Raw genomic sequence first — 26784 nt, 5'->3', positions numbered from 1 at the left:
GCTTTACAGCTTCGGTCAGTTATTATTTCTTTAATAAACTTTGAATAAATAAAAGGTAATTAAATATAAAAAAGCCCTTTTCTTTTCTTAAACTAAACTTCAAATTTAGTATCATTGTCCATTTCTTAAATCAGCTTTATTAAATTTCCAAGACGGACGTGAACCATTTTCTTAACTAAAATTCATACTTTGAATTTGCAATTAAACAAATGATTTCTCACTCAAATTTCATCAATATTTTAACTATTCCATTATGTTTTTATTTTTATTTTCCCCAATTTAAACTTATTTATTTCCTTCCTCCTTTTCCAGAACCCTAAAATTTTACATTTCTCAGAAGTATTCCTGAAATCACACCCCCAAACAATTAGTGTTTCTAATTCCTGGTAATTATCAGGACTTGTTTCCCAGTTTTTTTTTTACTGGATTTCAGTTCCTGCTGTTCTAAGCTCTGTTCTTTCTCTACAATGGTGAATAGAAGCTTCAGATTTTCTGGAATCACAGTTCTGTGTTCTTGAGCTTTCTTCTTTCAGCAGCCAAGCTAGGGTTTTGGGTCCTAGGGTCTTCAATTTTCAGCTCAAATTGTTGCTCTGTACTACTTTTATTGCAGAAAACAAATTATGGGTATTTCTGGGTTCTGATTTTGCTTCAGAAAGCTGAAGACTTTGATGGGTAGGCTGTAAATTTCAGAGGGTGTTTAGGGTTTAGGTTTAAGCTTTTCTAGGGTTTTGGGTTTGTTCTTGTTTAGCTGGGAAAAAAAATGGAGGAGAAAGACAGCTTGATGGTTTCTGGAGTTGTAGTGAGCAATGACCCATCTCAAGATATTTACAGGATTGCCCCCAGGACTGAAATCCACCCCCAATCTGTGGGTCCTACAATGGCGGCGGCGGCGGCAGCTACGGCGTCGCCGATGAGCTCAGGCTTGACGGCCGGCACGGATTCTCTAAAGAAAAAGAGGGGCCGGCCGAGGAAGTACGGGGCCGACAAGGGCTCGCCGGCGTCGGCGTTGTCGCCGATGCCGATTTCGTCGTCGGTGCCGCTCACCGGAGAGTTCTCGGCTTGGAAAAGGGGCCGGGGCCGGCCCGTTGACTCGGTCAAGAAGGCTTCGCATAAGTATGACGTGTTTGAGAGCTCAGGTACTGAAAATGACAGCTTTTTATAAATTTCATTGCCAGGGTCTTAAGAAATTTGACTTACAGTTTACCTCTTTTTACTGTTTATCTATAGAAGATCAGATCTGTAGTTGTTAATGTTTGCATGCAAATTGTGGTGTTGGTTTTTCTGGGATTGGATTTTGGGGGGTTTTAGAGGAAGGTTTTGGAAGAGTGTGTTGGGTTGGATTTGGTAGTGGACCCTTTAGATGTATCAGATTCCATGTCAGATCTAGTACTTGTGGTGAAGCAGGGATTTGGTGATGGGTACTTATTCTGCTGGCTACAATATTAAACTGGCTCTGCCTTTTTGTACGAGGCTAAAGCTGCTTACTAGGAAACAGAATGGGAATGATTGAAGGTACTTGTAGTACTACCGGCTTGCTCAATAGGGTAAGAGTCCACTAATGAGCTGACGTGCCTGGGATCAGTCTTGTCTAATTAAGTGATTATGTATGTTAATTGTGGGAGATTAGATAGAAAGACATTTTAGTGGGGAAGGACTCTACAAGTTGCCAAGAATAGTTGGTACTCCGTCTTACCTGGTTTAGATCTATAAATTTTGATTTTAATACTGACTGATAATTTACAGTTTTGGAACCATTGGATTGAAAATTACTGTCTCCTGGGACTACCAACTACGGGAAGTCCAGTTAGTATACAGTTTCTAAATGGCTTCGAGGCAAAAAAATGTGATCTTTATTATTGCTTTGTGTTTGCTCATTTCTTAACGTTGTCTTCTCAAGTTCATTGAATTGGTTTGGATTTGTCTCTGACTACTGATGATGAACTGAGCAACAATTTCTGGGCTTTGTTCATATACTGGCGTCTTTCTAATTGTATTTCGAGTACTTTTTGAAGCATTTTGAGATTTAACAGTGAATTACTGTGCCAGATTATCTGATTCCAATTTGAACGATAATTTCATTTGAGGATGTGTTTGATTTTCTTTCTCCCTCCTTTCTCTGTTTGCAGGCGAGAAACTTGCATACTCTGTTGGTGCTAATTTTACACCTCATATCCTTACTGTCAATACTGGCGAGGTATGCACTGAAAAAAGCCATGTGACTATTTTTCATGTCAATCAACAATAACTTAACTATAAGAGGCCTTACTAGTTCTTATGTTTAGGGATCTTTTATGTTGTACCGACGATGATAAGATGCATTATCACATCAAATTACTCTCAAAATGTACCGATTTGTTTTTTTCACTTTACCTCAGATAGAAGATCTATGAATCAGAGACTTTAATCTAATATGCAAATTATAATCTTTGTTTTCTTAGATTACAATTACAAGCAAAAAGAAAATAGATAGGAAATTTAATCAGGTCCAATATTTCAAAATTCTTAAGCATAAGTTAAATATTTACTGATATGATCTGTTCTGTACTCGATTCCTGATGTAACTTTTGGTCTATGCAGGATGTTACTATGAAGATCATGACATTCTCTCAACAAGGATCTCGTGCGATTTGCATACTTTCTGCAAATGGTACCATTTCAAATGTCACCCTTCGACAGCCCAGTACTTCTGGAGGTACCTTAACTTATGAGGTATGGCCTTCTGCCCTCTGGTACTGTAGCGTGACTAACATATGAAGTTACTGCATAATATGAATTTCTTAGTTGCAAAGTACTCTCTGCTCTTATCTTTACTGTTGTGCATATAGTATTGTTTCTCTATTTAGATTTTTTTGTATAGTAAATGGGAGATATCAACGTTACTGTGAATAGTGGATCAACTCTGGCACAATTACTGCATCTGCATCTCACTGTATTAATAAATGACTTGTGTATGATGGTGCCAACCCTATGTTAACTTTTAAGATTTTGACTACGGTGACATGATTTTCTTGAATTGTTGATTGCAGGGCCGATTTGAGATACTTTCATTGTCTGGATCATATATGCCAACTGAGAATGCAGGAACAAAGAGCAGGTCAGGTGGCATGAGCGTGTCTTTGGCAGGTCCAGACGGTAGAGTTGTTGGGGGAGGACTGGCTGGGCTATTGATAGCTGCAGGACCTGTGCAGGTAACATGCTCTGAGGAACATGTTGAAAGTTTATTTTGCTGAGCTTCATCGAATAATCTAATATTCTGTTTTCCTGATAAATCAGGTTGTGGTAGGAAGTTTTCTACCAGGTCACCAGCAGGAACACAAGCCCAAGAAGCAGAGAATCGAATCAGGATCGTCACCAATTGTCCCCATCATTGTCAACTCTGTGACTGGTGAAGAAATAAAGGGTTACAGTGGATTAAAACCCATCATGATGACTACTTCCTTCCACGGAGACAATTCAAATTCGCTAAGCCACCCAATGCATCAGAACTTTAAGAATTCAACTCCTGAGAATAACTCATTGGTAGCAGAAGAAGACTCCAAAGGCTCTGGCCAATCGAACTGTGAAGTTTCTTGTTGATCATGATTTCCGCGGTCTCCTTGTGTGATTTGTTGTCCTGAATAGTTTTCTTCAGACTTGGTAACATCTAGGCTCACTCAACCTCTGTCTGACGTCTATTCGTGAAGGACAAACTAGGCTTAACCTCTTGTTGTTGTTTTAACCAGGAACATTCTCAGTAGGTATTATTTTAGTCTCTTGATCATGAGGCTTATTATGTGGCTGGTTTCGTATTCTAGTATTTCTAGTCTTGTACTCTGTAGCAATTCTTAGATGTATGATGTATCAAACATGTTTAGTCATTTGTATCATCACATCGAGTTCATGGTTTCTGAAAGTTGGAATTTGAGTAGATGTTGCTTTGTTATACGCACACGAGTGATTTAGAAATGCCGAACTCTGCTTCTGTCTCGCTCTCTTACTCTCTATCTCAGAAACTGCACATAACAATTGAGTTGATGTTTAAGCTAATCAATGATTAAGATTACCGGGACGGTGTGTGGAGGAGAGTTTAGTATCTTGAACATTACAGCCACAAGAGATCAGTAAGTTTCTGTTATATATATATATATATATATATATATATATAGTCTTTATCCAGAATGAAGCTTCTCTGGAATTACAGAATGAAGCTTCACTCTGGAATTACAGAGTGAAGTTCCAATTTTAACACACTTTTCGGTCAAATTTTTTCACCATAAGCGATTCAATATTTATGTATGTTATTCAAGATCATCTCTACAAAATTTCATCTAATTCAGACATCGTTAAGGTATTGAAATTAGATTAAATCAATGAATGAATTAAAACTGTTCAACGTGAACCGTTCGTGTAAATCTCAATTTTGAAAGCTCAAACTATTGTCAAATTGGATGAAACTTTGTAGAGATGATCTTGAATAACATACCTAAATATTGAATCGTTTATGGTGAAAACATTTGACCGAAAAGTGTGCCAAAATTGGAACTTCACTCCGTAATTTCAGAGTAAAGCTTCACTCTGGATTGGTACTGTATATACAGCCCTTCTTGGCTGCGGAGGTCCGCACCAAGATTTTGGTGCGGATTTCTATCTTTTTACCACTTTTTGATCATATTTTCTCATCTCTACCGTCTAGTATCTAAATAATATTGTGTAGATCATCTCTGCAAAATTTCAGCCAATTTGATAATCGTTAAGGCCCTCAAAATTGCGTTTTTCTGTTAAAAATATGAACGGTAACGGTTCGCCAGAATTCGGTCCGTCCATTTGTTATTCGATTTTGAGGGCCTTAACGATTACCAAATTGGCTGAAAATTTGCAGAGATGATCTACACAATATTATCTAGATACTAGACGGTGAAGATGAGAAAATTCGATCAGAAAGTGGTAAAAAGATGGAAATCTGCACCAAAATCATTGGTGCGGACCTCCGCATTTGAGAAAAAAAAAAAAATATATATATATATATATATATATATATGCTTGTATATGCCGGCTTGAAAATTATATTGTATCATCTCTCTAATCTCTATTTTCATAAGCAACCTAATGTTGTCTTTTGATTTTCTTCTTCTTCACGCAGAACAGTTTCTTGTTATATATATTAATATATATACACACATTTTGTTTTTTTGTTACATGAGAGATATTGTGTACTAGCATGTATGGTATACAAGTCTAATGCTACGTTCTATTTGGCCATGTTAACGCCAATAGTGTTTCTTTCACGTAAACACATTTTGTATCGATCAGGTGGCCCTGCTGCTCGACTTCAGGATGCACTAGTTAAGAAATATATTGGCTCAAAGATTCTTCGTCGTCCATATAATCCTAACAGTACCATCTTTCTAGGTGGATCCTGTGAGACATGGATGCAGGAATTCTTCTATGACTATGAGGTAACTTGAGAACTTCTGTTTATTACTACAACAACTTTTTAGTTAATTAAGTTAAATTTACACCTAAATTAGATATGAAAGGGAATGGACTAAATGTTCAGTACTTCGTACTCTTCCAAAGGAGAATTGAGAGTACTGTTGTGACTTGTGAATATATATATATGACATGGGAAAATATGAGACTTCGCTTGTGTGTTTATAAAGAGTTTGAGCAACTTCAACCATTGCGAATATGTTTTGGATGTAATTCCTAAATTACTTTATCTGAGCTCTTTAGACTTCGAGCAAAGTCAATTGCCTTATTTGCATCTATATGACTACATGAGTTGAAACTCTTGGCAATGAAGAAGAGATGAATAATAGAAGTTATGATCTTACAATGTATTAGGCAATTAGCAAGTCATGACATAACCTTAATAGTAATGATTACCCTGACAAACGTACAGTTATGATCTTACAATGAAGAAGAGATAAATAAAAGAAGTTATGATCTTACAATGTTTTTCTTTTGGCAGTTTGAGCAGCATTCTGAATCCTCAGTCTACTATCAGAAGTGGATACGCGAGGGTTGTGGTATTGCAGTTAATTTACCCTGACAAACGTACAGTCTGTTGAAGAACAGGTCCAGACCAAGAGATTTGACATAAAGGGTTCTAAATTAGTAGTAGCAAACAAGTAGAGTAGTAACTTTGGATAGAAGAGAATTAACGGAGGACCCTCCCTACTTGTGAAATAACTGGTGCAGAAAGGGCATTCAGGTTGTGAGTTTTCGAATTTCAGTGGACTTGTATGTATTTCAAACATGCTGTTTAGATTGCTTTAGGATCTTTATATTAAACATTGTCAAATTAATAATTCACAAGTAGGCAGAATCTTTGTTAAAGACCAAATCTAGCAACATACACCGATACACAGCAGTACAGAAGTAGTTTTACATTGCTGGCCTAGAATACGCATGTGGTTCTTAAAAATTCAGCATTCCATGCTTTATTAACCTTCTGTATAAATTCTTCTACCCTCGTCTTCAGCTCAACATCATCAACCAGCTCAGTTTCATTATTGGCATTACCATATTTGAGAACTACATAGTTGGCCTTTGATACTTGACTGAATTGCATTGAGCCATTGAGGCATTGCCCTGCCGCCTATCCTCACCGACTTGTTTTGCACTTGTACCATGTTCATCTCCCTGATCATGCTTTTTGGTAGACACTCTGAGGTGAATTGCGCTTTCTACATGATCATAGGAGATGGATTTCGAGCCCAAGATGACAATGGCTATGGTCAAATTGCAGAAGCAGAAGATGATTAGAGAGTTGGAAGCTAAGTAGCACGGACACGATTCGATACGTAGACACGGCATATATAATTTTTTTTAGACACGGATACGTGGTGTACATGTTAATTAAATATTATTTTTAATATATATATTTAACAAATTAATTTATAAATTTGAAAGTATTTAGAATTTTAGATATATATATATGTCAAAGTGTGCATTAAAATGATGAAAACATAACTTGTTAGAATGGCTAAGGACTTGATAAATATCTTGGATAACCAAGTTCGAATCCCACTACAAGCATTTTTATTTTTATCACGAGTTTCTCTACTTATATATATATATATTAAAGTGTGCATAAATATAACAAAAACTAAATCTGTTGGAATGGTTGAGGAGTTGTTGAGTGCCTTGGATGACCAAGTTTCGAATCTCACCATAAGCACTTTCACTTTTATTATGAGTTGGTGCGTGTCCGATTTGGATACTCACGTGTCCAGATTGTGTCCAAAATCAGTTCGCACGGACACGCAATAAGGTGCTCATAGGTTGGTTCGAGCAAATCCTACTGTTGTATCAAGCATAGTTGTGAATACGGAAAGAACCAAATTTTGTTAACAAAATGTGTGTGTGTGTGAGAGAGAGAGAGAGAGAGAGAGAGAGAGAGAGAGAGAGAGAGAGAGAGAGAGAGAGAGAGAGAGAGAGAGAGAGAGAGAGAGAGAGATGAAGATTATCAGAATGAGTGCCTCTATTTAAACCCCAGTATGGATCAAGATGAGGAGTGGGTGAGAAGCTTAAGGCAGCAGAAGTTAAGGAGGAGATAATGTTGTGAGTTTGAGAGCTATGCTTAAAACTATACAATAGGTTCTTGTTAGTACTTTACATACATTATAATTGAAAAGCTTACTCCCAACTGTATTAGGGGGCCTCAAGCCTTTTTTATTAATCAAATTCAAAGTTCAGACTGTTCAGTGCACCAAACAAGAAGCTTCACATGGATCCTACTCAGCCTCTCCTATACTCTCTGCCAGTCTGCTGTCTCTTTGACTCAGCCTCCAAATATTTAGTAGAAGTTTCAAGATAATTACCAACCATTAACTACAAGGTTAGGTAATAGCTGAAAGAGACTTGGAGACTCAGAATACTCCAAATCATAGAAGACTTGAGGGTTGACTGACCAGCTTAGTTCAGACAATGCCATTGACATTGACTTGGCCCTCAAATTGACAGTTCTCCTAAAATGGTGACCTCACTGAACATTGAACTCTAGGCTCTTTGATCATGCATATTACATGAAAATGAGAAGTGACAAGAAATTAAAATTGAAAAATGGTCCTGAAATTAAATGGAAGATGAAGAAAGCTGCAGCTTACAGGAGCATGCCCTTTGTAACTTTTCAAACACTTTTGCCCTTTTTTTTCCATGTGAGATGAGAATCAAAACATGTTTATAGTACTTGGATGATCTAAAGAGGCTTTGCTTACATTCTGTTAGTCATAAATGCTTTACATTCAATAAAAAAATTTACCCTCCAAAACATAATTAAGCACATGGGTCAAGAACTTCACAGGTGAACTATGTTTGCTGAGGAAGTGAGGATTGAATTAGAATTTTATTTAAGTAGATAGAGACATAGCAAACACATCAGAGTTATAATTACAAAATTTTCAGCTACATCATCAAAACCAAGTTGCTACAAGTCTGAAGTGCAGGCCTTTTTAGGCATTGATCAAATGTGACGTTCTCAGCAATTCTGCTCTCCATCCCCTGTTAACTTTTTCGATGAATTCTTCAGCTCTTCTTCTCAGCTCATCATCATTATCACACTCCTTACTGTCAACAATCTGATCATCAAGTCCAGCTTCGTCACGGATTGCTAGTTCGTTCTTGGCATTTGAAACTTCATTTCTCACAACAAATGATGAACTGGTCGTAACCTTCTGCTCACACTTAGCATCACGATCAACTTGTTTACCATTTGTAATTGTGTAGGTGACCTTCGAGTGAGGAAGTTCACTTTCCTGATCAAAGTAAGACCCGGGTTTGGAGCCCACGACGACCATGACTATGATCAAATTGCAGAAGCAGAAAACGTAGAAAGAATTCGAAGCAGCCTGAGTGAGCAAGTCCAGTGTGGAAACCAACATGGTTGTAGAGACTGGGAGAGTATCTTGTAAAGCTGTTAGCTGTTGTTGATGAAGAATAGAAGAAGAAGATTGGTGTGATTTGAAAAACGAAAAGGAGCTACTTAAATAGCTTGGTGGTTGAAAGAAGTGTAGGCAAGAAGCTCCTTATAAGGGAGGAGAGGTGCAAAGGTGTGAAAGCTATAGCCTCTAGGGAAAACGACATGTTGTATATGCTTGGTACATTATTGATTGGATAAATCAATTGCAATTGGGAGGAAACTCCCAACTCATTGTCACTCGCTTTCTTTTTCATCTTTTTAAATTCAAAGTCTTCCTAAGAACCTCACATGGAACTTTCCCAGCACACCATATTACATCACATAAGTGAATTGACATAGCAGAAATCAGAGTTTGTCTGATGCTTTTATTTCATTCAATTCTGGTGATAATGATTCAAAATCAGAAAAGAGACGAATGATAGCTATATCCGAATGATTTTGCCGTTCTTGCATTGGTAGAGTTTAAGCAATGATTAAAGTATTGAACTTGATTAGCCAAATATAGATGAAGCAGATTAGCACTGAAACGATTCATTCCAATATCAACTACTTGCAGTCTTGCACAGTCCAACCATTGTAGGAGTAGAAAGCAATGAGAAACGAGCTTGTTTGCAAAGATAGATGATATCGAAAAATGACAAGAAAGCAAATGAACTTGGCTTCATCAGAAAGAGAATATAACTTCCGGCAGCATCAATATGACTCTGACACTAGTTAAACAACAATAATGTATTATAAAGCACCGAAGACCATACAAGTTCACTAGTATTAGAATCACAAACAAAATGAATAGGCTACAAGGGCAAGTGCTTGCCATCAAGAGAAACAAAAAACCACAAAATCATAGAGTTGCACATCACATCTTCCTTTTCTTATTTTTTGAAAAACCATCTTCTTTATTGAAGCTTCTCAAATCGTTGGTGCTTTCAGCAACATTTTGCTTCCTTGAACCTTTCCTTCCTCCAAATCCAAACTTGGAATCCTTGATTTCTCTCTTCTTTGGCTTCTTGCCCTTTCCAGCATATTTTCCTTTCCCTCCTGACCGATCTCCGGGCGCTACACCAGACCTCTTATTACCTGACTTCTCAAATGGTTTCCCATCTTCAAAGGCCGAATCCAGCTCACTTCCCTTGTCACCCCCAGCAAACCCACTTTGCTGCCTCTGCTTCCTCCACTTCTTCACAGACTCAATAGACTCCTTTTTCTGCTTAGCTCTCTCCTTCAACTTCTGGTTCTGAATCTCTTTAGATAATTTCTTGGCCTCTCTGGCCTTCCTTCTCTCCTCAGCCTCCTCCATATTCTTTTTCTCCACCAAAAGCCGGCTCTTCACTTTCTCCATGTGGGAATCCGACTTAACCATTTCCGCATAGTAATCCTCAGGCCTCAGAAACGGAAGCCCCATTGACTGAAGCTTCTCAAAGGCCATCCTCGTCCCATTCAGAGCCTGTGTATAAAACGCAAGCTCCCTTGTCAGGTCATCATTCACATCCACCGGCTGCTCTTGCTCAATATCCAACGTAAGCTTGTCTATCCACTTAGCATTCTCGGGCCAGCTCATATCTGCAAGCTTCTCTAACAGACCATCTTTGTTGTATGTAGCATTCTGGGAGGGTTCGGCCAATCTCACATCTCCTTCCTCTTCAGATTCCTCTTCCGATTCTTGCTCCAATTCCGAATCAGACAAATCTTCCCCCATATCGCTATCGTCTTCCAGCTCCTCCTCATTAACCATCATCGATTCTTTCTTAGATACAGCCATCTCTTAATTCTATCAAAACAAACAAGAAAACACAATTCCATCTCCATCAAAATCATCAAACCACCACGAGAAAAACCACAACCCAACAGTTCAAATTGTAAAACAGAATCTAGATACCAAAGATTAAGTTAAAAAAAAAGCTACACACTTTAATCTCAGCATACAAAAAAGCATTATAGAACCCAAACCATTTCAGCCAATTCTAGCTCAACACAATCAAATCAACCAAATAACATCAACTCAATACTAAACAAAGAAAACCCAATTGAGATTACACATCAGCTCTTCATTCTATTGCACCTAAATCTCTGGGCAGCTTAACCCAAACAGCTAGATTTACTATGCAGCCAAAATGAAACCATAATGATAACAATGAACCCAGAAAGCTTTATATTCAGACTAACAATTAAGTAATTCAGAAACTGAGAATAAGTGAGATATGTGAGACTCTACCTTCGCTCCTCTACTGCAGCCTCTTCTAAAACCCTAGATAAAACCCTCTGCTTCTAATTAGGTCGACCTTACTGAAGCCAGCGACTCTCGGGTCGGGTTCATTGCTATTGGGCTTTTACTACAGTCCGGCCCGTTTAACTACGCCCTTTAGTCCATTTTAATTTCTTGGGCAACGCGCGGGTACCCGCATATTCCTTCTCGTATTCTCCACGTGGAAGAAGCAAGCAGCCCGTGATGGGCCAGAAAGCAATCACAGCCGTTGAATAATCACCTCAACCTTTCCCTATATAAACCAACCCCACTAAGCCACTTCGACACTCTCAGTGCACACGGTTAGTTTTTTCAGGCTTTGATTTTTCCGGTGAAAAAATGGCGACGACGATCAAGCTCATCAAGGCCCGTCAGATCTTCGACAGCCGCGGAAATCCCACAGTCGAAGTAAGCCTCGCCGATCAGTTCAATTCTTCATTTCAATTTTTTGTAGGTAAAAAGTTAAAAACAGTTAGAAGTAAATATTTGAATTTGTGTGTGAATTTTAGGTTGATGTTACTCTTTCCGATGGAACTGTGGCCAGAGCTGCCGTGCCAAGTGGAGCTTCCACAGGTAAAAAAAAATGTTGATTTCAAATCAGTAACAGTAACAATTGTGGCCTTCATATGTAAAATTCGAACTGTTAGTGGTGGAAGAATTAGGGTTTGTAGGTTGTTATATATGATATATTGGATTGGTTTTATTACTGAAAGGTGTGTATGAAGCGCTGGAGTTGCGAGACGGCGGTTCGGATTACCTTGGGAAAGGTGTTCTCAAGGTAATGTGTTAATTGTGATTGTTACTTTTTTTAGTTTAGCTTTTGAACTTTGCGATTTTTCGCTTTTTTAATGACTGTGATTTGATTTCGTGATGGTTTAGGCTGTGGAGAATGTGAATGGCATCATTGGACCTGCCTTGATCGGAAAGGTACTGCTGCGAAAAAGTAGAGATTATGCGATTATATTTGTATTTCAACGATACAATTGGTTGTTGATGTATGTGCTTGTTTGTTTTGCGCATTGCAGAACCCGTCGGAACAGATGCAGATTGACAATTACATGGTTCAACAGCTCGATGGAACTACAAATGAATGGGGTTGGTGCAAACAGAAGGTGATATAAATACTGTGGTCTTGGTGCTTCTGTCGCTTCTGGTTATCGTTGAGTGCTAACTCTTGTTTCGCCTTTTTTTTTTTATGTACTTATGTAGCTCGGAGCAAATGCTATACTAGCAGTGTCTCTTGCTGTTTGTAAAGCAGGTGCGATTGTAAACAAGATACCCCTGTACAAGGTTTGTGTTGCTAAACGCGACTGCCATATTATTTGGTTGATGTCATGTAATTATGTATGAGGTCAGGTGTCAAACTGTGAGTAGGGGTGTTAATTGAAAACCGAAAACCGAAAAAAAACAGAACCATAACCGAAAAAAACCGAAGAAAAAAAAACCGCACCAAACCGCAAAAAAACCGCACCAAACCGAAAGATTTGGTGTGATTTTGGTTTGGGACGTTTGGAAACCGAAACCGAACCGAAAAACCGAATATATATATATTATAAAGAAATTATATTATTTATAGATATTTTTAATATACATAATTAAATATGTTATCGATTGAGACCCAAACTTTATCAAAATTCGATGAATTTTTTACTATATCTGTATTTATATATGCTGATCACATCCGACGGTCGAAATTTCATAATTTGAATTTTAGATATTGGAACTACAACATGTCTACTAATGTGGTATAACTTGTTTAGTGGTCTTTTTGCAAATGTATGCAGTTGTGAAGCAACTATATCTTATAAATAGAATTTTACAAATTTGTCTGCATGATGCGTTACGTATAGTGAAATATGGTTATAGTAAAAAAATCACATATTTTCGATAACGTTTGTGTCCCGATCGAGGCGGTCAACCCTTTTTACGCTTATTATCCCCTATGGGTAGCCTTATCCCTGGAACGTAAAATTTTTGAAAATTTTACACGAGCTGCTACATCACATATATGTGAGAGTGTGTGCATGAAAAAATCCACCAAAACTAGTCAAGAAGGAGGGGGTAAGAACAAATTCACTTAATTAGATGAAATTAAGTTAATGTTGACCACATCGATCGAGACCCAAACTTTATCAAAATTCGGTGAATTTTTTACCATATCTGTATTTATATATGCTGATCACATCCGACGGTCAAAATTTCATAATTTGAATTTTAGATATTGGAACGACAACATGTCTACTAATGTGGTATAACTTGTTTAGTGACTTTTTGCAATTGTATGCATTTGTGAAGCAATTATATCTTGTAAATAGAATTTTGCAAATCTGTCCGCATGTTCTTTTTATTTCGTTAAGAATCAAGTAGGTAGACAAGGAAAGAAACTCCGATTTTCTTTACAAAATAACCGAAAGAAAAACCGATATAAACCAGAAAAAAACCAAACCAAACCAAACCAAACCGAACACAATTGGTTTTTTTTAAAAAAAGTGAAAAACCAAACCGAATTAAACCGAATAAATAGAACGGTTTGGTGTTCGGTATCACCTATAAACCGAACCATTCAAACCGATTAACACCCCTAACTGTGAATGATAATGCCTTTACTTGTTACATTTCAGCACATAGCCAATCTTGCTGGAAATAAGACCTTAGTTCTGCCTGTGCCTGCATTTAATGTCATCAATGGAGGTTCTCATGCTGGCAATAAACTAGCTATGCAGGTCATTTGAATATTCTTAATATGTTCCGTTCCAAATAATAAGAGAGAAGTTGTGATGTGTGATTGTTGCGCCTTTCTATTGGAATCTGAAAGTTTTTCTGTAACAGGAATTTATGATTCTCCCTGTCGGAGCATCTTCTTTTAAGGAAGCCATGAAGATGGGTGTAGAAGTATATCATCATCTGAAGGTATTTCATTTATGTTTTAATTGCTTTTCCGTAAAAGAAGGAAGTCCTATATGGGCCCAATCAATTGTCAACTCATTTTCTCGGCCAGGCTGTAATTAAGAAGAAATATGGACAAGATGCCACAAATGTTGGGGATGAAGGTGGCTTCGCACCAAATATTCAGGTGTACTTTTTGTATACTAACTTTTGGGGATTTCTGCTCTTGTAGCTTTAAATGTTACTCTCTTGCTAAAGATTGCAGTTACTTTATTTTCCTTCTGGATTATGATCACTTGTTTAGACAATGGGATGCTTATAGTCTTTGATATATGCTTATAGGAAAACAAAGAGGGTCTTGAACTACTGAAGACGGCTATTGCCAAAGCTGGATATACTGGAAAGGTTAGTTCTAACTTTGGGAACTAAGATTGGTATAGTGTATATCATTGGCTAGTTGGTTATTTGATTCATTGCATGTATTTGTTGGTGGAAGGTTGTTATTGGGATGGATGTCGCTGCTTCAGAATTCTATGATGATAAGGATAAGAGTTATGATTTGAATTTCAAGGAAGAGGTACAATAACAGTGTATCTCGCTGCAATTGTGTTATCAGCATGTCATAGTTAGATGGCTGAACAACTTATTTCTGCTGCAGAAAAATGACGGATCACAAAGAATATCAGGAGATAGTTTGAAGAATGTTTACAAGTCATTTGTTACAGAGTACCCCATCGTGTCAATTGAAGATCCCTTTGATCAGGATGACTGGGAACACTATGCTAAGATGACTGCTGAAATTGGCAAGCAAGTGCAAATTGTTGGTGATGATCTCCTTGTTACAAACCCAAAGGCAAGCATATTTTATTAAAACTTGGATATGATTATTTTGTTTGTGGGAATGAATAAATAACGTAGTCGACTGTGGTTGCTGCAGCGTGTGGAGAAAGCAATCAAGGAGAAGAGCTGCAATGCCCTTCTTTTGAAGGTACTCCTTCCGTTTTCTTTATATCCCTTTTATACCATCTGAAATTATACTATTTATAGTTTTCTGGATGGTTAGTGCTTGCTGCTTACTGTTTTCTTATACCATCCCTTTTATCCCTTATGTTTTCTTAGGTTAATCAAATTGGTTCAGTAACTGAAAGTATTGAAGCTGTGAAAATGTCAAAACGTGCTGGATGGGGTGTCATGGCAAGTCACCGAAGGTAATCCATTTCGATTTTTTTGTCTTTCTTCACTTATCAACCACATGTTATTTTCTTCTTTTTAGTTTTTTTTTAAAGGACCTCACATAATCTTAAGCTTACCAAATATCTTTGCGTACTTGGTAGTGGTGAAACCGAGGATACTTTCATTGCTGACCTTTCTGTTGGGCTTGCAACGGTGAGTCTTTCTGTTGTCCACCTTGTTCTTTCTATGATAGTTTCATAAGCTAATTTGGTGTACTTGCTTTTGTCTGTTGCAAACAGGGCCAGATTAAGACTGGAGCTCCTTGCAGATCGGAGCGTCTTGCCAAGTACAACCAGGTATGACTTCATACATGCGTCTGTGATTGGTAACTTGAATCTTGTTCTTGTTTTGACGGTTTGGTGCTTTTTCTTCCCGTGTTTTGCAGCTTCTTAGAATTGAAGAGGAGCTTGGATCTGCAGCAGTCTATGCTGGATCAAAATTCAGAGTACCAGTGGAGCCATACTGATTTCAACTTTTCGAGACTGGAGTCTCAAAAATGCATTTCAAAAGCCGTAGTTTTTGGTATTTGATGCTTGTAGTTTGCTAAACAAGACTTCCCTGGTATCAGGAGGCTTCAGGAACATATCAATGCTTGTTTGTGTTAAAAAGTTATTTTGGTAATGAATGGTTTTCCTTGGTCAGAATCAATGTTGAATGATGAGTGCTCCAACTCCAGCCAAGTAGCGGCATCATTGAGGATTTGTTATAGTGATCTCAAATCTAGACCTCGGAGCTATAGAAATAAAGCTCCTGGTACGATCAGAGTTTTAGGCCATTTTTCAAGTGGCTTAGAAAATTTGCAAATTCCTTTTCGTCCGACCTCTCCACAGTCCAAACACACCAAAACGGCTCTCAACTTATTTTGTCGTCTATGACAGACAAATCTGGCTTGTTGACAATGGATCTCGTTGATCACACATACCCAAATCCAAACTGAATATTTGCTCAGAACAGCTTAACGCCACCCAGAAATGTGTAAGATTTAGCACGTACGGTACAGACAGATTCAAAATAGGATCAATTTTCAATGGTAAAGTCACTGGAATTATGGTTTAGTAATACGACCAAAAGATCTTAACCTCATCAAATGATCACATCTCAAAACTGACATCAAATGATGTTCATAGATGCAAAGAAACTTCAAAACTGGAAGAATGACTGCAGCCGAATCAATTAACAGCAACCAACTCGACATCAAACACGAGCCATGCATTTGGTGGTATTTGAGGGGGAGCACCTTTGTGTCCATAACTACATCAAAGAACAATAAGTTGGTTAACAAGCTTTCAACAGATTAGGGTAAATGCATCATGGTTGAAGAAAGAATGATGACGACATACCCCATTGATGGTGGAACAGTAAGTCTTCTTTTATCCCCAACACGCATACCTAAAGTTATAGATGTGTTTCAGAAGATGAAACAACTAAACACTTCTGTCAAATTGCAAAATACATTTTAGCGAAGTTTTAACATTTAGAAACTTACCTTTAACCCCAACGTCCCATCCTGAGATAACTTGTCCTACACCTGCACAACCAATGAAATAGCAAGGTAAAACAGATATCAAAGAGGTTGAGTACTAAATATCAGTCAAATGAGATTCGTACCTAATGTGAATTTGAATGGTGGTCCTTTTACATTTGCGTCAAATTGTTTCCCATTCTTTAGCTTGCCAATGTAGCGAACACTGACCTGTATAACAACTTATCTGTCATAATACAATTCGATAGCAAACAAAAAGCCCAAATGCTTGATATGGCAAGTAAAGACTGTATGATGACAATCGAAAGCTTGCCTTCTTTCCTGGATCAGCTCTTTTGCCATCCGGTCGACCCATAGCTACATCCTCAATAATTAATCCATTTGGATAGGTTCTCACATTAGATGGCTTGGCCTTAGTGTTTCCCATGTTAGCATCAGTTTGATCAGCATTAGTTTTTTCTTCAGTTTCCTGGGATTTCTTCTTGTTCTTCTTCTTCTTCTTTTTCTCCTCTGTGGGATTCTCAGTAGGAACAGAATCCATTTTGATGTCGGGGCTCCTGCCATTTATACATAAATAATTATTTTGTTCAATGAAACAGCAAAAAGCAAATATGTGCACATACAACAGTATTGACAATAACAATTAAGCAACTGGCAAATGTAAACATTCAAGGTACAATTTCATTTCTCTAGATACTGCAATTGACTTGACCTCTTTGAGAAGAATATATAGGGTATGACAAGATACAATTTAAAAATAAAATAAATCTAGACCTAAGCAGTTTGGATTCCACTTTTTAACTGTTGTGAGCCTAGCCACTCAAACCCGCAACTCTATTTAGAACCAAACCACCAATACAACAATACAAGATGTAAAACTGTAACATATTGAAAGACAATGCAGCAAATCTCACTTCTCATTTGCAAGCAGTTTTCCATGCTCATCTTTGTCGTTCAAGACCTCAGGTTGCTTCTCCTTTTCACCAGTACTTTGCTTTTTCTTACTTTTCTTTTGCCTGACATCAATGTGGCAAAGAAACTTCATTAAACCCACAAAATAGAATGACATGACAACTGAACCTGAACAGAACACCCTCCCTCTCACATTAGTCCCATATATAGGCATATCAGCATATGTGTAAACGAGTATATAAATCACTTCTAACAAATGAGATGGATCAATCACCCACCTTTCTTGATGATCTTTGTCAAGATCTTCAACCTTCCTTTTTAATCCTGCAGCAAACTCACCATCTTTTGCTTTTCTCTCCTTGTTATTAGTTCCTTTATCTTTTTTGGTGTCTATGTCTGATTTAACAGATTTTGTTTTGTTTTTGGTGGATATTGGAAAGCCATCTTCATCTTCACTCTCCAAGACAGGAACACCAGCATCTTTTGTATTCTCCTCAGGGCCATTTGATTGAGTGCCTACAAGTAGAGGTTTAGACTGACCCTTTCCAGTAGGCTTCTCCTCATCCTCTATCTGCTCAATTATAACTAAGAAATAAGCCAATTCAGTCAAGCTCTCTACTACAACATAATATAGTTATTCAAAAGTATTTGATATCTCATACGCTCCAAACAAAAGGGTATGACAATGTGACAGATGAAGAAAAGAGGTTTACGGATAAATTTTTTTCCATTTTAAATAGATGTACCTAATATTTCAACGTACCTCCACTTTTGGTAGCACGTGAAGGCTGGTCCATGTCAAGATCACTATCATCGACCTCATTGTCATCACAACCATCATCTAAAGAATTCTCCGACCCAGACTCGCTACTCTCCTCCTCATACGAATCACTACAGATAGTACAAGTGACAAATACTATATCTCCATACAAGAAATAGAAACAAAATGTAACTTGGAAAGGAATCAACAATAGTAAACATGTACTTACGACTCATATCCTTGTCCAACAGGTTCACCTTCTTCTTCAGCATAGGTCTCAAAGAAACCAGAGAGATGGACGCTTTGCTTGCCAATCACTGAAAAGGTCACCGGCTCCTCATCATTCTCAAACTCAAGATTCAAGGGACACGATTCATTCCTCTTAGGTAACAAAGAACACAAAAAGACAGGACTCTTATCTCCAACGGAGCACTGAACTATGCTCCTCCCCTTTGAATCACCAAGGCCTAAAGTCGCCTGATTCACCATGAAAAGTAAACAAACAAAATCAACCATTATCCACACACAATTCACTCGGACTTCTAAAACATGCACATAGCTCCAAACAATTAAAAGACTCCAAAACAAAACACTAGGAATTGATTCTGGGCAACTGAAGTGAATAATATACCTGAGTAATTCTAAGCCTTGCATCCTCCTCTTCTGGAAATTCAATAGGGTACTGTTTCCCTGGTTTTACTTCAATTCCTTTTAATCAAAATTCACAAAACTCAGTATAAATTCAACTTTCAACCACCAATTTCTCACAAAGCCAAACATGGACTAAATGGGTATCATCAAAATCCAATCTTTAATCCCTAACAAGTCCTAGTATCATCAAAATTTAACCTTTTATAATAGCTCATAGATCCCAGAACCTCCAATTTAAGTTTACTAAAATTTCAACATGGTATTGATGAAACACAATAGAAGAGAAACTGATGAGAGAACTAACCCCAAAAGCCGACCATTGCTGATTGTCAAAATTTGGGTCTCACGAAGCTGCTTGTGGTTCTAAAGCTTTCTTAAACCCTAGACAGCGCCTCTCTCGCTTTGCCTCTTAAACCCCTCCGACTTTGGGTACACTTTAGGCAGCACGCACATTCGGTGCACCTACACGTGTCGCAATGGTGATCTATTTAATCAGCGAACGATTGACGGTGCTGATATGGACACCTGTTTTGGAGGAACTTGACGCGCGAAATTTGAACCCACGGGTTAACCCAAACCCGGCTCCCATTGCTAATGTTTTAGGCTAAAAATAGGGTCATCGGTCTCATATTGGTCTACGCTACCATAATCTGATGACTCCTCTGACCCAGCCAACATCCTCCTCATAAGAATCACCGGAGCCAAGTGAAAAATACTGAATGTCCGTAAAAGGTATAGAGATCGAATTACGAATAAGTAATGGTATATTGTAAATATATACATACGACTCAAATTCATCTTCAATGAGTTCGTTTTTGTCTTTATCACTAGTTCCTAACTCGAAGATTATGTTTATCTAAGCACATCCTATCTTTGTTTCCATGTATATAGTTTTTGGATGTCCGTTGCGTAATAAAAGATTTCAATGTTGAATTTGTTGTTATCTCTGTGGATTTATTTGTTCATGTGTATCTTAATTGTACTATATTTAAAACAACAATCACAACTTGACTACTATTGAGAGATACGGCGATTGCGAGTTGCATCACTAGAAAACTACATCTGCACATAATTAATACTTTTTACTATTTGAAATGAATGATGAGAACATACAATTGAAACACGAGTTATCAAGACCCTCTATAGTTTGGTAGAGTAGCAGGGACGTATTCTCATGATATCAAGCTGAAAATTATATGGTTGGATTCCACCTAAGACTATGAAGCACGTGTGTTCTTATATGGGTGGAAGGCATCGAGTAATAATAATAGCGGGAACTTATTAAAAGGTGATTTAGTAATCTGGAAAAGAAATAATTATTCACTTTTCTTTATTACAAAAAAAATACTTATTAGTGTTGGTTTCAACTGAGTGTTCCATGCACGTATATGCCCAAAATATGCATTCAAAAAAATTATGTATTCATTTTGATATGGACCCAAAATATGATTGTTTGTTTTTCTAATCCTTCAAGAATTCGTCATGAGAATAAGAGTGAGTTGCGTTTAAAAAAATGGTAGATGCAAACTATGAGAGTGATTGAGACGATATGGGTTCTTTTATAGACGATGTGCATATAGACAAACAAATTACACATTTCAAACTCAAGAAGCTTGTTTTGATTAATCAACATCATTTTTCAATCCCAAGTTTTTCCATGTCAAAAGGAGAAAATTTGAAGTAGACCTTAGATCTTAACGTTTATAGGGGTTTAGGTTAGACAGCACCATATGCCCATATGGTTTTAGGTGAAAATACCATGTCCTCTTACCCAAAATATTATACCATACACTTTTTGACTTCTTTCCCATTAGTGGTACATGTAGCTACTGCAATTGTGTAAAACAAGTCCATTTCTACTAATATTATGGATTCTTGCTGTAAAGATTATGTCTCTGTCCATTAGTAAATCATGATATGTATAATTGAGGTCATATAACTAGTTTAAGCCAAATTGAGGTCATATAATTGAGGTCATATAACTACGTAAAATATTATGTGCACAGTCCACATTACCATATTCATGTACATTAGACTGATTAGAGTAGGCTCGTTAATCCCTTGGTACCAAAACAATTAACTACGCAGCCATTGGTTTTAAAGGGAACGTCTAATGTATCACTCATTCACTGTTTATCTCATAATTATGATGCATTCTAAGGGAATAGCTATTCAACCATACAGGATAATTCACAATGTAAACAATGACGAGTTCACTTCTGCTGAGATCATAAATTGGTTAAGACATGACTTCTCAACTGCCTTAAGATAATACATAGATCAGTAACATTGTGTTGCTTACATACAATTTATGTGACGAATGATGATACATTAGTCTATGCATCAATTACCATTGGAATTGTGTAGAAATATAGCAAACATAATTAAATTGAAACCATGTAAAAGGTTATGAGACAACCTATATATTCATATGAAGAACATAGTCTTGATATTCTATAAAATTGTCAAGGATATTCTATCATACATGAAGACATAAATAATTTGATAAAAGTAAGCAATCCACAAGCATAAAATCTGCGTATACATCTCACATGTTACATTATCTGTTTTGAAAGTAAGAAAATTCACACGAGCATATTCTATTAGAAAGTTGTTGTAGAAATAAAATATAGTGGCTCCAATCATTAATATTACAAGATTTATTTGCACAATTCTCACAAGCAACATATCCATTGTTTCGATGAGGTCAAACAAGCATATTTACCTTTATTCCGGACTTGTAATATTGGGTACATAATTATATTATGTCTCTCAAAACCTTTTTTTTTTCGAGTCAAATGATGAATATAGTCAAATTAAAAATACAAAAGTCAAAAAACAGATTCCGGTCCAAATAAAATCCGGTCCAAACGTATATAAATAGCTAATTTATAAATTAGATGCAAGTGCATTTTGAACAAAGAATTCCCAGCATGTATATGCAACTTTGAGGAAGTAAATCTGCTTGATAAGTAAATAAAAAAAACAAAACAATCCTCACAAAATAAGAAAGTCTTTGAGGTAAAAAAGAAGAACAGAAAAGTTGGTTGGTCAGATGAATAATCTACAATGAAATAGAAAAGGAAAAAGCTTTATGTTTTTGATGATGTCAAATAAAATTCTCTCCCTTCTCTCTCTCTCTCTCTCTCTTTGCAGAGTCTGCTAGCTGCAGAGAGTCTCTCTGCTACTATATGAATGTCTCCCAGAGTTCCTCCCTCACTTCTGTTCTTTGTGCCCTTCTTCAACATTCTCCTCTGATCCCAACTCAGAGAATCTCCCTCCAATCTCTCTCTCACTAGTTTCACTTAAACCCCTCACACCCAAACCCAAAAACCCACCTCGCCGCCGGCCACATTTTCCCGCTCAACCTCACCAACCCTAAACACCAAACACCACTTCTTCCAACCAAAACCCATTATTTCTCCTCACTCAAATTTCGACTCTTTTTACTTCCCCAAAAAAAATGGCCGACCCTTCTTCCGACCCACCACCTCTCTCGCCGGACGAGGCCGCCGGCCGAGCTCTGACCAAACGCTACGAGGGACTTGTGACTGTTCGGACCAAAGCCATAAAGGGCAAAGGAGCTTGGTACTGGGCTCACTTGGAGCCTGTTCTGGTTCGGAACACAAACACTAACCTCCCCAAAGCTGTCAAGCTCAAGTGTCTTTTATGCGACGCGGTTTTCTCGGCGTCAAACCCGTCCAGAACAGCCTCCGAGCATCTCAAGCGCGGCACGTGTCCTAATTTCACCTCGGTGTTGCGGCCGAATTCGTCGGCGTCGCTCTCGCCGCAGCCCATTTCGTCTCTGCCGTCGCCGTCGTCCCACAATCACCGGAAAAGAATGGGTACTCTTCTCTCTCCTATATCTCAAGTAACTCAAGTACATTCCTTGGCCATGATCGGGGCTCCCGGATTTTGCGGCGAGCTTTACTCACATGACCCGAACCCGAACAACCCGGACCCGGTCGGGTTGAGTCATCATCAGCAGCAGCATCAGCACCATTTGGTTCTGTCTGGTGGGAAAGATGACTTGGGTGCTTTGGCAATGTTGGAGAATAGTGTCAAGAAGCTCAAGAGCCCCAAGCCTTCTTCTGCTGGTGTGTCCCTCACAAAGGAGCAGGTGGATTCTGCTCTTGAGTTGTTCTCTGAGTGGTTCTATGAGTCTTGTGGGTCTGTGTCGTTTTCGAGCCTCGAGCATCCCAAGTTCAAGGCCTTCCTTGGCCAGGTGGGCTTGCCTGCAGTGCTGCAGAGGGAGCTTTCGGGTTCACGGCTTGATGTCAAGTATAGTGTGGCCAAAGCCGAGTGTGAAGCTAGGATAAGGGATGCAATGTTCTTTCAGCTGGCTTCTGATGGCTGGGAGAGTAGTAGTTTTTGTGGCGGGGAGGAGAGTATGGTTAAGTTTATGGTTAATCTGCCGAATGGGAGTAGTCTTTTTCAGAAAGTTGTGTTTACTGGAGGGTCTGTTTCGTCGAAATATGCTGAGGAGGTAATGTGGGATGCGGTTAGTGGTGTGTGTGGGAGTGGAGTGCAGCGTTGCGTGGGGATTGTGGCTGACAAGTATAAAGCCAAGGCATTGAGGAACTTAGAGAGTCAGCATCATTGGATGGTGAATGTTTCCTGTCAGCTACAGGGGTTTGTTTCCTTAATTAAGGATTTTAGCAAAGAGTTTAAGTTGTTTATGGTTGTTTCTGATAATTGCTTAAAGGTTGCGAATTTTGTGAATACCACCACGGAGGTTAGGCGGATTTTCCAGAAGTACAAGATGCAGGTGCTTGGGTATGCAGGGTTGCTCTCAGTTTCTTCTTCCAAATGCGATAATTTGAAGAATTATGCGGCTGTTTATGCAATGCTGGAGGATGTGTTGACATGTTCTGGCATACTTAAAATGGTAGTGTTGGATGATTGCTATAAGGTGGCATTTGCGGAGGACCCAATTGCTTTGGAAGTCGCAGGGATGATCCAAAACGAAGGATTCTGGAATGAACTAATTGCAGTCTATGAACTTATGAAGCTGATAAGAGTGATGACTCAGGAGATTGAAGCTGAGAGGCCATTAATTGGGCAATGCCTGCCCCTATGGGAGGACTTGCGAACAAAAGTGAAGGAGTGGTGTGCCAAGTTTAACATTGATGAAAGACCTGTTGAACAAATAGTCGAAAAACGGTTTGCAAAGAATTACCACCCAGCATGGTCAGCTGCATTTATACTTGATCCACAATATCTGATGAGGGACACTAGTGGAAAGTACCTTCCACCGTTCAAGTGCTTGACGCATGAGCAGGAGAAGGATGTAGATAAGCTCATTACCAGATTGGTATCCAGGGAAGAAGCGCATGTCGCATTAATGGAACTGATGAAATGGAGGACAGAAGGAATGGATCCGCTTTATGCTCAGGCAGTTCAGGTTAAACAGCAAGATCCTGTGACTGGAAAAATGAAAATTGCAAACCCGCAGAGCAGTAGACTTGTGTGGGAAACTTGTCTCAGCAAATTAAGCATACTGGGTAAGGTTGCGGTGAGACTCATCTTCCTCCATGCAACCTCATTTGGATTGAAATGCAATTGGTCTTTCATGAAATGGATTTGTGTACATAGGCACTCAAAATTAGGCCTAGAAAGGGCAGAGAAGATGATATTCATTGCAGCTCATGCAAAGCTTGAAAGAAGGGATCTCTCTAACGACGAAGAAAGGGAAGCAGAGCTGTTTGCGACTGCAAGTGGTGATGATGACATGCTCAATGAGGCCCTTTCCGATGCAAACACAGTGTAATGTTTTTCTATTTTATTCCTTTAGGGTTATGTAATTGTAGGGCTTATTGAATTCTTTCATCTTTCTTCCTTCTACTTTTTATACTTCAGATTTAGTTTAAAATTTTGCGTGATTATTGCTTGGAGGAAAGGATAATGTGAAAGAATTTCAGATGTTGTGTTACTGGAACTTGCATATCTTCAAAATTCTACTGGGATACTTGATCCCTTGGCACAAAGTGGTTATGGATTCGCTTAATTTTCAGAAGAATGCCTTTCCTCTTAAAATCATAACAGTGGTCCAGGAATTAATATGATCAGATATATGTTACCGTGAAAGCATTCCATCAAAATCCAAATCAATCTTTAGTCTCCCATTACGAAAGAAATCTGGGAAAATGTTTAGGATATGTGCTTTGTTGGACATTTTTTTCATTGTTGATGGCATGATAGTGATGATAGTAGTTATGTTTTTGCTCTGTTAGTTTGATTGTAAGCACGAAATATTATTAGTCCTACTTGTTATTTCAATTATTATATATCTGTATATGCAATATTAGATAAGGTTTCCTACAGTCTTTGATATGATGATAGAACTTTTCCAGGGTTCCTTATGAATCAATTTTTTTTTAGTATTGAAACAATGTTGCAAGGTGCCCAAGTAAACACATGAACAGAAACCGGAAGTGATAACTGATAAGCATACATGATGGTATTTCTGATACACAGAAGGAAAACTTCTTAGAAAATTGAAATGGTAGCACTATTTTTAAAGTGATGCCCATACTGCAGTACCAATGTGGTTTGTATAGTTCGTTAAACTTTCCGAATCGATTACAGTAAACATACCCATTTTGCCTCTTGTCTCCCATTCCATCCAACCTTTCCTGCTCCTCTAATCTCTGTTATAATTATGATGTACATTGTTTAACTAGGCAACGGCATTGAGCTTTCAAGGATACCTCTGTTGGTTCCCCGTACTTATAGGCAAATGTGAAGGCAATGCGCCACTTCTTGTAGAGGTGCAGAGGGTGTTGCATATGTGCTTGTTCTGCTGAAATGCAGTCAAATTCGCTATTGATTGACCTGCCTGATCAGGTAGAGTTTGATCAGTTGTGAGAAAAAGAGTTCAATGTTAACTTCTATACTAACGTAAAGTATCATGTTGAACTACATATGGAAAAGGATGATATGCTGGCAGTGCCATTTCCCACAATTCTAAAGCTTTTGTTAGTTTATCACTTTATTGTTGAAGTTTCACAATTTTAGTTCTCAAACCTAATGCTTTCTAGCTTTTAACAGTTCAAAGTGTTCTATTTTTATCTTCTTTTACCATAATCCTGAATTCCAGAAAAAAGTATGCTATAAAGATTCATAGTTTTTGCTGAACATAGTTTACCCCAAATCACAGAACATCTGTAATGACCAATGATGGAAAAATGTAGCATATCTTCATGTTTGGAATCAAGTGGCCATTCTGCATGTAGTGTAGAGCCTGCTGTGCTTACTTGATAAAACAAATTGCAAAAGGACACAAAAGTGGCATTTTGAAATCTTTGAAACTTCCTTTCTGCTGCAGACTAGGGTTGCTTGAATCGGTTGGGTGGATGACAAACCAGGCTTGAGGGTCATCAGATGGGTCAACCTCGTAAGAATTTGAGAGAGAATCTTTGTAACCAAAGACACCTTCTCAGTGATTAATCTAGGCATCTCTGCTGGCAAATCAGTTTATGTAATTGAAGATCCCCACCATGAGAAGTGGATGTCCATCACAGTGCTTTATTTGTCATGGTCAACGAAAAGTAAGGTATCAGGACCCTTATTTCCCATCACTCTCTTCTCTCATTGTGTGTCTCTTTCTGTGTTTTTGTTTTTCTCTTTGTGTGCATTCAGTGATGTGTTTTGAACTTTTAACTTAGCTTAGCTCATATCCATCATCTTTGATAACTTGTCATTTAAACATTCAA

General features: G+C 38.0%; 7 protein-coding genes across 7 annotated transcripts in view; 3 read left to right on the top strand and 4 right to left on the bottom strand.

The window, feature by feature from the left end:
- Window positions 1-26784, bottom strand: part of LOC126804158 (embryo-specific protein ATS3B) — a 116573-nt gene that overhangs the window by 88922 nt on the left and 867 nt on the right. The window lies entirely within an intron of this gene.
- On the top strand, window positions 239-3885 carry LOC126804140 (AT-hook motif nuclear-localized protein 7). The gene is made up of 5 exons (XM_050531917.1): window positions 239-1136; window positions 2127-2194; window positions 2578-2709; window positions 3027-3188; window positions 3274-3885. Exons 1-5 carry the CDS (start codon window positions 761-763, stop codon window positions 3574-3576), a joined length of 1041 nt encoding a protein of 346 aa, XP_050387874.1. The 5' UTR covers window positions 239-760; the 3' UTR covers window positions 3577-3885.
- On the bottom strand, window positions 8311-8967 carry LOC126804159 (uncharacterized). Its single transcript, XM_050531937.1, has one exon. The coding sequence runs from the start codon at window positions 8862-8864 to the stop codon at window positions 8436-8438; it is 429 nt and encodes a 142-aa protein (XP_050387894.1). The 5' UTR covers window positions 8865-8967; the 3' UTR covers window positions 8311-8435.
- On the bottom strand, window positions 9603-11146 carry LOC126804145 (probable rRNA-processing protein EBP2 homolog). Its single transcript, XM_050531922.1, has 2 exons — window positions 11115-11146; window positions 9603-10670 (listed from the first exon to the last, which is right to left on the bottom strand). The coding sequence occupies exon 2, from the start codon at window positions 10659-10661 to the stop codon at window positions 9759-9761; it is 903 nt and encodes a 300-aa protein (XP_050387879.1). The 5' UTR covers window positions 10662-10670; window positions 11115-11146; the 3' UTR covers window positions 9603-9758.
- LOC126804134 (enolase) lies at window positions 11410-15907 on the top strand. The gene is made up of 17 exons (XM_050531910.1): window positions 11410-11552; window positions 11654-11717; window positions 11858-11922; window positions 12024-12071; window positions 12170-12256; window positions 12354-12434; window positions 13766-13867; window positions 13974-14054; window positions 14143-14217; window positions 14373-14435; window positions 14527-14607; window positions 14689-14883; window positions 14968-15018; window positions 15150-15238; window positions 15365-15416; window positions 15503-15559; window positions 15649-15907. Exons 1-17 carry the CDS (start codon window positions 11484-11486, stop codon window positions 15727-15729), a joined length of 1341 nt encoding a protein of 446 aa, XP_050387867.1. The 5' UTR covers window positions 11410-11483; the 3' UTR covers window positions 15730-15907.
- On the bottom strand, window positions 16179-19461 carry LOC126804133 (peptidyl-prolyl cis-trans isomerase FKBP53). The gene is made up of 11 exons (XM_050531909.1): window positions 19374-19461; window positions 19050-19126; window positions 18648-18895; window positions 18422-18549; window positions 17937-18243; window positions 17661-17762; window positions 17060-17303; window positions 16872-16956; window positions 16750-16791; window positions 16604-16652; window positions 16179-16514 (listed from the first exon to the last, which is right to left on the bottom strand). Exons 1-11 carry the CDS (start codon window positions 19387-19389, stop codon window positions 16433-16435), a joined length of 1380 nt encoding a protein of 459 aa, XP_050387866.1. The 5' UTR covers window positions 19390-19461; the 3' UTR covers window positions 16179-16432.
- LOC126804111 (uncharacterized) lies at window positions 22231-24991 on the top strand. Its single transcript, XM_050531887.1, has one exon. It carries the CDS (start codon window positions 22533-22535, stop codon window positions 24837-24839), a length of 2307 nt encoding a protein of 768 aa, XP_050387844.1. The 5' UTR covers window positions 22231-22532; the 3' UTR covers window positions 24840-24991.

This window comes from Argentina anserina, chromosome 7, assembly GCF_933775445.1.
Source record: "Argentina anserina chromosome 7, drPotAnse1.1, whole genome shotgun sequence".
NCBI classification, from domain to species: Eukaryota; Viridiplantae; Streptophyta; class Magnoliopsida; order Rosales; family Rosaceae; genus Argentina; species Argentina anserina.
This window is presented reverse-complemented; position numbering and strand designations above follow the sequence as displayed.

Excerpts from the sequence above, each read along its gene's own strand:
- LOC126804140 (XM_050531917.1), top strand. The coding sequence starts at position 761 with ATGGAGGAGAAAGACAGCTTGATGGTTTCTGGAGTTGTAGTGAGCAAT. Across the intron at positions 1,137-2,126 it reads TGACGTGTTTGAGAGCTCAG|GCGAGAAACTTGCATACTCT; the intron begins GTACTGAAAATG and ends CTCTGTTTGCAG. Across the intron at positions 2,710-3,026 it reads GAGGTACCTTAACTTATGAG|GGCCGATTTGAGATACTTTC; the intron begins GTATGGCCTTCT and ends TGTTGATTGCAG.
- LOC126804159 (XM_050531937.1), bottom strand. The coding sequence starts at position 8,864 with ATGTTGGTTTCCACACTGGACTTGCTCACTCAGGCTGCTTCGAATTCT.
- LOC126804145 (XM_050531922.1), bottom strand. The coding sequence starts at position 10,661 with ATGGCTGTATCTAAGAAAGAATCGATGATGGTTAATGAGGAGGAGCTG.
- LOC126804134 (XM_050531910.1), top strand. The coding sequence starts at position 11,484 with ATGGCGACGACGATCAAGCTCATCAAGGCCCGTCAGATCTTCGACAGC. Across the intron at positions 12,257-12,353 it reads GGGGTTGGTGCAAACAGAAG|CTCGGAGCAAATGCTATACT; the intron begins GTGATATAAATA and ends GTACTTATGTAG. Across the intron at positions 15,560-15,648 it reads GTCTTGCCAAGTACAACCAG|CTTCTTAGAATTGAAGAGGA; the intron begins GTATGACTTCAT and ends CGTGTTTTGCAG.
- LOC126804133 (XM_050531909.1), bottom strand. Across the intron at positions 18,550-18,647 it reads GTTGGACAAGGATATGAGTC|TGATTCGTATGAGGAGGAGA; the intron begins GTAAGTACATGT and ends TACTATCTGTAG. Across the intron at positions 17,304-17,660 it reads AAACTGCTTGCAAATGAGAA|GAGCCCCGACATCAAAATGG; the intron begins GTGAGATTTGCT and ends TATAAATGGCAG.
- LOC126804111 (XM_050531887.1), top strand. The coding sequence starts at position 22,533 with ATGGCCGACCCTTCTTCCGACCCACCACCTCTCTCGCCGGACGAGGCC.